This window comes from Gadus chalcogrammus, chromosome 1 (assembly GCF_026213295.1).
Source record: "Gadus chalcogrammus isolate NIFS_2021 chromosome 1, NIFS_Gcha_1.0, whole genome shotgun sequence".
Taxonomy (NCBI): Eukaryota; Metazoa; Chordata; class Actinopteri; order Gadiformes; family Gadidae; genus Gadus; species Gadus chalcogrammus.
The window spans coordinates 15,646,466-15,655,513 of NC_079412.1; the positions used below are offsets into that span (position 1 = coordinate 15,646,466).

Below are 9,048 nucleotides of genomic sequence, written 5' to 3' on the forward strand. Positions count from 1 at the left end.
CGCTGCTTACATGCACTCTCTGCCCACTCCTTATTTCAAGTCGATGCTCTTCTGTATTTTCTATCTATGCATTTGGCCTCCAAGCATTTTCGACCACCCTAGGGCATCACACGCAAAAATACACACACACACACACACACACACACACACACACAATCAAAAGACACAAATCCATGCACACCTCGCTTTTTTGCTCTCTCTCTCTCTCTCTCTCTCTCTCTCTCTCTCTCTCTCTTTCTCTCTTTCTCTCTCTCTCTCTCTCTCTCTCTCTCTCTCTCTCTCTCTCTCTCTCTCTCTCTCTCTCTCTCTCTCTCTCTCTCTCTCTCTCTCTCTCTTTCTCCCTCTCTCTTTCTCTCTCTCTCTCTCTCTCTCTCTCCTACCTCCCACCCTTCTCACACTCTCTCTGGGCCCACCCCTCCCTCCCCACCACATGATATGAACATCTGACACACTTTTCTCATAACCTCGGCAGATCTGCTGCTCTCCCTCCTCAACCAGCAAACTACCGCCACCAGCCAGCCAGCACACTCCTATACCACCAGCCATCCAGCCCACCACCACCACCACCGCCAGCCGTCCAGCCCGACCACCAGGCAGCCAGCCAGTCAGCATCTGGTCCAAGCAGGGACACCCACCACAGCAGACGGGTTCCGGGACAGAAGAGAGCATGGCCCCGAAGAGAGAACCCTCCCTAAAGAAGAGCCCTTCCCCTGGGACCCCGCCGCGGCTCGGCCCCCCGTTCCCCTGCCTCCCCGTGAGTCCCGAGCATCCCAGAGCCGCTCCGGAGCAGAGGCCTAGGATGCTGCGCCCGTCCGACTCCCCGTTCGACCCCAGCACCTTGGAGGTGGGTGTCTGGGACCAACTTGGGTGTGGGTCGATTCTCTTTAATCAGGCCTACGGGATACTATTTGTGACGCTATGTTTCCCCACTGTAAATGCTCACTGCAATCGGTAGTCTGTACCTCAGTTATGCTGCTGCTAAGAATACATTTGTATCAACAAAAATAGAGATTGGTTCCGACCACATCGAGAGAGAAGGGTTTTGATTGAACTTTATGTGGGAGCAAGCTCATGCAGTTTGACCGTTCATTTATTTCTGCTGGTGAACTCAAATAAGCTATTATTGTTTAGCCCCTAAAGCTAGAGATCCCAATGTGGGGCAGCAATGATAAAAAGTGTCTTCGTTATTAGGTGGCCTCCTTAGGGAGATGCTTCTCTTCTTCGGTTCTCTGTCTTATCATCAATGTGTTTTAAATTGCAGCATAACTGCCTGTATTCTTGACCCACATTAGGCTCGGCACACTTGCTTTAGCTTTTCTGTAATCATTACCTTTTTTTCATGTAGGCCGATGCTGCTGCAAACACAATGAAGGTGCATGGTCTGACCCTGTGCAGGTTTTTCCGGCAAATGGGTCTGGTAAAATTGCTTACCTAAATAATTTAGAATTGTGTTGAGCTATATGCCACAATTGACCACTTCTGAGACTAAAATTAAATACATAAATACTAATTGTTTGGTCTAATGATCAAATAAGTAGGCTACATGTTGAAAGTATTGGTGAAGTACCGCCAATTACAACAAGGTTGGCAATGATTGAACTAAAACTCTCCCTAAAGAATGTAGCCTATAGCAAGACCGGTCTATAACAGTGATTCCCAACTGGTTCATCGCGACTCACCCATAAGTGGATTGCGAGGTCATTTTAAGTGGGTCGCAGAGCATTTGCCAAACCTTATTCTAAAATCCTCAATATTGGTAAATGAATATTGTTTTTATTTTTGGGTCGTGACTTAAAGACTTATGGCACATGTGGGTGCTGAGGCTAGAGTAGTTGAGAACAACTAGTCTACCATACAGTTCACACATATAGCGTGCCAGCTATGCTGCTGCTGGGGCTGGACTACTCTGAGACGAGCTAGGCGTGTTCAGGTGTGCGGGGGGTGCGCGCTGCGTGCTGCGTGCTGCGTAGTGACGAGAGTATGACGCGTCACCAGGCTGAACTACACTGCATGTTTTCCTGCTGTCACACATTCTTCGCTTTGCCGACATCCCGGACACAGCTCAGACTCAGCCATGGTGGGTTTCTCTTGTGCTCTACTGTTTGCAGATGCGTCACCTGATAATGCTACTGAAGATCAGACCTCAAAGCAACTAATAATCTTTGCAACATCTGAGATGATGAATGTTAAGATGTGGTTTGTTGGCGTTGCAGGCTGACTGCTAGCGGAAGTATAATGAAGTTAGCCTGGTTAGCTGTGTTAGCGAGTACTTCTTTAAAGAAAACTATCAAGTTGTGTTTACTTTCGTCAACGTGGCTAAAGTAGTGATCAGGCCAAATACACATAGCCTAAACCAAACAAGTAATGTAGTAAGTAATGATTGTTTCCATCACTGGGATTACTTTTGAGTTGTGTGGCAAAAGGCTCATTTTCACTGAGCTTCATTTCTTTTTGAACAGTCGGACTTCTCGGAAGATCAAATCATTGGTGAGTCTTAAGTTGTGGCTCTGTAACCCTAACCCTGTCTCTAAGCTTTCCTTGCATGTCCCATCCTTCATCTCCGTACACTGGTCCTGGTCTGCTCTTCGCTCCTGTAGGAACAGCTGAGGTTCTGTTCTTTTCTTTTCCTGCTGCTCAACCCTTTCCACTTCACATTACTTCTTCTTTTCAGATTGAGTTTAACCTGGATCAGATCCACGGTAAGTTCGTGGTACGGGCATAATGGTTTTCCTTATCAGGGGTGTGTCTGCATGTTTGCATCTGTATAAACACGACTCTAGGCATTTTGTCCGTCTAGTTGGCATTGTGCGTGTGTGTGTGTGTGTAGATCATGTTGTAATATGAATTGCATTAAATTGTGTTCACTTATATGTACAAGCCTTCGTGAGAAAAAAAGAGCAGAGTACAAAAGCTTAGATATAACCAGCTCTAGTGTAAACCTAACCTTTTCTAGTATTATAATGCATGCATTCTTAATTATGTGTACTGAAGTTTAACATAAAGTTTGCTTGTTATCTGCCTAGATGATCATCCCTGGGCTTTTCCTTTTTTGGTGTTGAGTACAGTAGTGGAATGATATTGCTTCTCTGGTTTGTTTAATCACTATTGACATACTAGGCTGCATCCAGCCACTCTCCTCCTACTTTCCTCCACTCCTACAATACCAAATAAGGTAGTAGCTGGCTAGAGGGGAAGAGGGACATTCCTGAGAATCGGAACAATTCCACAAACAGGGTTAGGAATAGCCTTCGACTCTTCAACTTAGGGCTTTAACTTAAATGGGAAATCCTTAAATTCTTGCCCAGCAAGTTATTTAAAAAAGTTATGCTTTAGTTATATACTATAATTTGCACATTTTGTTTTCGTTCATTTTTTATTATTTAAAATATGTTTCTGCAGCTGATATATCCTACTGACTTATGTTGAGTTTCTATTTTAATGCCGTCTGTTGACCTACACACCTAAATGGATAATCGATTGAATAATTAGTTTGAGATACCCTTTTTAGCCCAAAATAAAGAGTAACACTATTATTTGTTTGTAAGCAAGCACCAAGGCAAGGATGGCTGTAATTTAAGTTGTATTTAAACTGCCATCATAGTTAGTTAGAAAGTGTTTTAATCTGAATAACTAAAAGGCCATCTATGGTCATGAATGCCTCTTGTACACAGAGGGGATCAGGTGTACAATGTATTCTGTCTGGGTGTTCTTTCTCCTTGACAGGTCGTTTAACCTAGAATATAATAGACCATGGAACCTGGGAGATCATGTTTGCCTGACCTATGGGAGCATTAGCCTAGGATGCAATAAGAGATCAAGTTAACTTTCCTATTGGAGCTCCAGTGCAGGCTACAACGAGAGGTCATGTTAGCTTACCTATTGGAGCTCTAGTGCAGGCTACAACGGTCGGTCCTGCTGGCCTGACCTATGGGTGCTGTGGTGCAGGCTACAATGCAGGCTACCATAATTGGAGTCAACTGATATCTGCAACTCTGGAGTCATCCTTAATATTAAGCCCGTCCAAATTAGTCAATTGATTAACAACCTTTTTGTGGATAATTGTTTGTTGTGCTTTTTAACCCATCCTGTGTCTTAGCCTTTTAACTCCTATAAACCCTATGCACAGATGTCTCTCATTTCCTATTGAGAAGTGTCTATGCTCTACTTTTGCGTCGTCTGTGTATGATCCATGTGCAGAGTTCAAGGAGGCCTTCCTGCTGTTTGACCGGACGGGCGATGGGAAGATCAGCTACTGCCAGTGTGGGGATGTCATGCGGGCGCTGGGGCAGAACCCCGTCAACGCAGAGGTCCTCAAAGTCCTGGGGAACCCCAAGTCAGACGGTGAGTTGGACCCACATTAATAGACTACCATCTTGTCTTGGATTAAATCTCTTTTGGGACCTTCAATGGTTTCTGTGTTAAAAGCTTACAAGTTATTAGCTAGTTTTTATTATATATATATATATATATATATGGAATTACTGCAATTACTTTCAAGTCGTATTCATTTTTATTCTGGACAGTATTCAAGTCATTTTACTACCCTCTTGTTGGGTTATTCAAGTAATGATGTATGATTAAGGAATTCCTGGCTGACTCCCATTTTGGCCCTACAGAGATGAGCCTCAAGATGCTGGACTTTGAGCAGTTCCTCCCCATGCTCCAGGCCATAGCTAAGAATAAGGACCAGGGCTCCTTCGAGGACTTTGTGGAGGGCCTGCGTGTGTTCGATAAGGAGGGCAACGGCACCGTAATGGGAGCTGAGCTCCGTCACGTCCTCACAACGCTAGGTACGCTCTACGTTTCATTCATCAAACTATTGTTAAGAGAGCTGTCCAGCACTTTCAATTAACTCAAACTCTTGATAAGATTGCGTCTATTCCTTTCAACTAACCCCTGAATCTGTGATTACACCAAAAGCAAAGAGAATTTATATATATGTATGTATATATATTATATCTATACTTTTATTTTATTTTATTTTTTCATCTGAATTGTAATATTGAATATCTTCGCAAAAATCGGTTTAACTTTGCACTCCTCGGGAAGCAACAAACCCAGTTAAATCGGTGAATGGGGAACTTTGTAGACGTGTCTTCTCATTGTCATTGTTCAGTGAACGCTGAAATTATAGGCTGGAGGCGGTGAGCTACGTTCAGACAGGTTCTGTGTGCGGAAATTAAACGTGAGCTTTCAAGCTGTCAGGTTGTCAGGTTCCCAGGCTCAATTTGTAGTGCAATGCTTCCAAACCTGGCAACCTACTAGGACACGGCAGACCAGCAGAGGCCACTGCTGTTCACCTTTTGTTTTACCTCTAGAGACCTTTAGAGCCCTCTCCCCTTTCATTCTGCAACGTTTTTGTTGATATTATGCTACATTTATTTCATATTGCTAATTTATTTAACAATGACACATTTCCGGACCAAAGCAGTTGCGATTTCTCGGGTTGATCGACTAAAGGTATGTGCCTGAAGTGACGTTAACTTCTAGGTCCTCTTCCACACAAGGACCTCTTCATCCATGTCAATATCTTGAAGAGCACATAGTCAACCCGAGTACCTCTAAAAAGGATTAGGGGCATAATAATATCGGCTCATGATGTATGTTGATCATGTTGCTTGTCCCACTTTATGTTCAGCCATTTTTATTTATTTATTTATCGAATATTGACTCCCAATTGCATTTCATAATTCTTATTATATTTAACCTCCAAAACACGTACCGACCATCTGTATTCCCTCAGCATTGTGTTGTGCTCCTGGTGTATTGATGTAGTCGGGTGGTAGGGTCCACAGTTACCAGGGTGACGTATCAAAACATTAGCTTGGCCGCTAGACTATTCCACTCCGGGCATGGTTAAAAGACAGTTCATTGAGGCCCTGACTGCGGGGGAACAGAATACAGATCAGGTTTCCACGTGGTCCCGTTGAGGGGGATCAAGGCAGAGATCGTGTCCACTCGCTCTGACATGAACCGGTCTCCTCCCTTCAGGAGAGAAGATGACGGAGGACGAGGTGGAGACACTGCTGGCCGGCCATGAGGACGCAAACGGCTGCATCAATTATGAAGGTGAGGAGCAAAACAACCTGACATGATGATGCCATTACGCTGACAGACGGCTGTCATTCTACACCGGGAAGCCTCGGCTCTTTGTCCGACCACATTAAGAGGTGCTCCGTCCTGCCACTCCTTTGTGCAGTCCATAAACGTGTATGGATACTAGTTGGTGTCCATTTATATATTTAAATACATCCTCTTGAAAGTCATTACCCCCCACCGCCCCCAATTCGGCTTTCCTTACAATCACTGTTTGCAGCAAATATAGCTAATGTAATCCCTCCTCATCAATGAGTGGCTGACCTTAATGTTCGTATACAAGTGACGCTGACCATACTGTGTAATAGTTTTTCCTACAGAGGGGCCTCACCTGAGGCACGCTACTGCGTCTGTTTTCACTCAGAGCACCCTCCAGGCTTTCCTGCTTCTTTAGTCACTGTGAATGTTTTTTTAAAGTTCAATTTGAAAATGTGAATGGAAACACGCCTTCTGTTTCTGTCTCTCTCCTATGCATCTCTCGCTTCCTATATGCAGCACCTCCTCCCTGATAACCAGAAGTGTGTGTGGGGGGGGGGGTTGGACCGAGCTCCCTCCAGATGCTGTATTTGACCTCACCTGTGTGTGAGGAGATGTGATTTTAACTTCTCTCTCCCTCTCCCTCTGCAGAACTGGTCAGGATGGTGATGAACGGGTGAACTGGTCAACACGGTCATGAACGGCTGAAGAGAATTCCTGTTTGTCACCCTCACGTTTTCTACCATCATATATATATTTTGTTGCAGTTGCCTTCCATTTAATGCTCACTATTCTTTTTTAAGAAGTGCCTTACATTCCCCTTGTTAAGACCCCAGATTACCCTTTTATCTATTGCTGCCTCGCCCATTCCTATATGTGACCAACATGCATGTATTGGAAGATAATATATATATATTGACATTCCTAAAGGCAGCGCGCAGACTACCTGTCTTTGGACAAACATTTGAATTTGATTATCGATGGCGTGTCTGTGTTGGTTCAGATTTTACATAAGGATAACGCTTGTTAGCAATTACTCCTATTATCGGACTAGACTTACTGTGGTGAAAGGTATTTCATCCATTTTCATGTCAGAGCTATGCAGTAGTTTAAAGTTGAAAAGCCATACAATCACTTGGGGAAATATGACAACTCCACAGTTGTACATGTCCTAGTTCCCTTTATTCCATTGCTGCATTGAATTAAAAAAAACAAATCTCAAACATTTGCTTATTTTCTTCTTTTTTTCTCATCTTTTATATCACATGAGGTAAAAGGAATTGACTTTAGAGCTTTTGATCGTTAATTAGACCTAATAGTATGACTTCTACACAAACAAAACCTAGTAGAAATGCATGCTGCATGCAGCTAACCAAATATACTTATTCTATCGCACATTGATTTATCCAGGAATCTTTTTTTTCTTGTTTTAAATATAAATTGTCAATCAATAACTTTATTTTTAAAGTGCTAGAAGGGCCTAGAATCAGCCTGGGGACAATGCGTTTGTTGAATCGATTTAGTACCTTAACAATGACAGTAGAGGGCTCCCTTGCTTATAAAGTTGACTGGTCAAGGCTTGCCTGATGCTAGTTTCCATGGTGCTTCATCTGAGACTTTATGCCAAAATATGATTAATTTTAATTGACCGTTTTTTTAAACGGAGCTTCTTTCACTACAAAAAGTATGCATATACTTATATCAATGTCTGTGGTGGTTCCATAGTTAGTTGTAGTAAATTAAGTTATAAGTCAGAAGTAGTCAAATCAATGCCTGTTTGGCAATAGTAAACAATAAGCAGTGCAACTCTTTGTTTAGTTTTCTATTTAAACAATCTCTGTTTTAATAGAATAATAAATTCAAAATTCAAATTTACACAAATCCAGGTGAAGATAACCTTGCAAGAATGGACATTGTCGGTCATAATTATTTCCAGCTGACTGGTCCATTTTGGGTTGAGGTGAGTTGGTGGGAGAGAGCCGGGGATGTGGGCAGCAGAATGCTATTTGGTGGCTCCCTGACCTTTTCTTCATTCTCCTCAAGCAGACACAACTATTTCCCCTCATTAGGCAGTGGCGCTGGTGGAGTGTGAATCCTGTATGTATGTGAGGCGAGCTTCAGGAGGGTGATCATAGTCCAGCCATGAATAGGTTGCCTGCTAATTACTCCGTGTGCGTGTGCGCTCGTGTGTATGCGTGTGCGTGCGTTTGTGTGTTTGCGATGGTGGAAGTCATGTCTATTGATTATTTTAATCCGTCTATTTGTGAGTCTGTGATCCTCATGCCTCTGCATTCGACAGGGGAATCACTAATGGGTCTCGCGCAGCCTTCCTCAGACCTCTCCTCCCCATCCAATTACCTTTCAGCAGGAATCCGACAGGGAGGGCTGGCTGGGGGAGGGGGAGGGGGTGGGGGGCAGAGGGGGGGGGGGGGTGCAGCTCATTCAACCCACGGCCCGTCGAAAGGAACACATTTTTAACAGAACCTCTAAGACCAGAATGCCATTTCCCCTTACCTCTAATTAAACACTTGAGTGTTTCGTTCTGAATCTATATCTTTAACATGGACATGAAGGGGCAGACCCAGCGGCTCCATGAGCTTCACAATAAAATATCTGTTGCAAATTTAAGTAGTGTAATGTACACCCAAACAGGAGTTACTGCACTATGTCATATCATAAATATATACAAATTGTATGCATCATTTTATTTTATTTTCCAGCCACATTACATCCTATTAATTCATTCCATATTTTGTCAACATACTAATTCTTACAATAATCCTTTATCCATACATTCTATAAATCCAATTGTATTGTGTTCTTTGCTTACATATACTGATGTGATCTATAAAAAAAGGTTGTTTATATTAGCTCATCCCTTTTGCATTTAGTTTTTTGGAAAGATTCATATATATAATGTATGTATATATTTTACATATATATATATACATATATTATATATATATACATACAAAC

At 42.9% G+C, this 9,048-nt stretch overlaps 1 protein-coding gene across 3 annotated transcripts; it reads left to right on the forward strand.

The window, feature by feature from the left end:
• Nucleotides 1–667: 667 nt before the first annotated feature.
• On the forward strand, nucleotides 668–6,993 carry LOC130383810 (myosin light polypeptide 6). Of its 3 annotated transcripts, none has more exons than XM_056591624.1 (6): nucleotides 668–844; nucleotides 2,460–2,487; nucleotides 4,198–4,341; nucleotides 4,617–4,790; nucleotides 5,992–6,069; nucleotides 6,724–6,993. In XM_056591624.1, the coding sequence occupies exons 1-6, from the start codon at nucleotides 668–670 to the stop codon at nucleotides 6,750–6,752; spliced, it is 630 nt and encodes a 209-aa protein (XP_056447599.1). In that variant the 3' UTR covers nucleotides 6,753–6,993. The 3 variants fall into 3 exon arrangements, with proteins under 3 accessions (XP_056447599.1, XP_056447609.1, XP_056447617.1); XM_056591634.1 differs by lacking the exon at nucleotides 2,460–2,487 and adding an exon at nucleotides 2,672–2,699; XM_056591642.1 differs by lacking the exon at nucleotides 668–844 and adding an exon at nucleotides 2,000–2,077.
• Nucleotides 6,994–9,048: the final 2,055 nt, after the last annotated feature.

What these genes read in the sequence shown, in the direction of transcription:
- LOC130383810 (XM_056591624.1), top strand. Translation starts at nt 668, where the DNA reads ATGGCCCCGAAGAGAGAACCCTCCCTAAAGAAGAGCCCTTCCCCTGGG. An exon ending in GGGGAACCCCAAGTCAGACG is followed by an intron (nt 4,342 to 4,616) that starts GTGAGTTGGACC and finishes TTGGCCCTACAG; the next exon opens with AGATGAGCCTCAAGATGCTG. An exon ending in CGGCTGCATCAATTATGAAG is followed by an intron (nt 6,070 to 6,723) that starts GTGAGGAGCAAA and finishes CTCCCTCTGCAG; the next exon opens with AACTGGTCAGGATGGTGATG.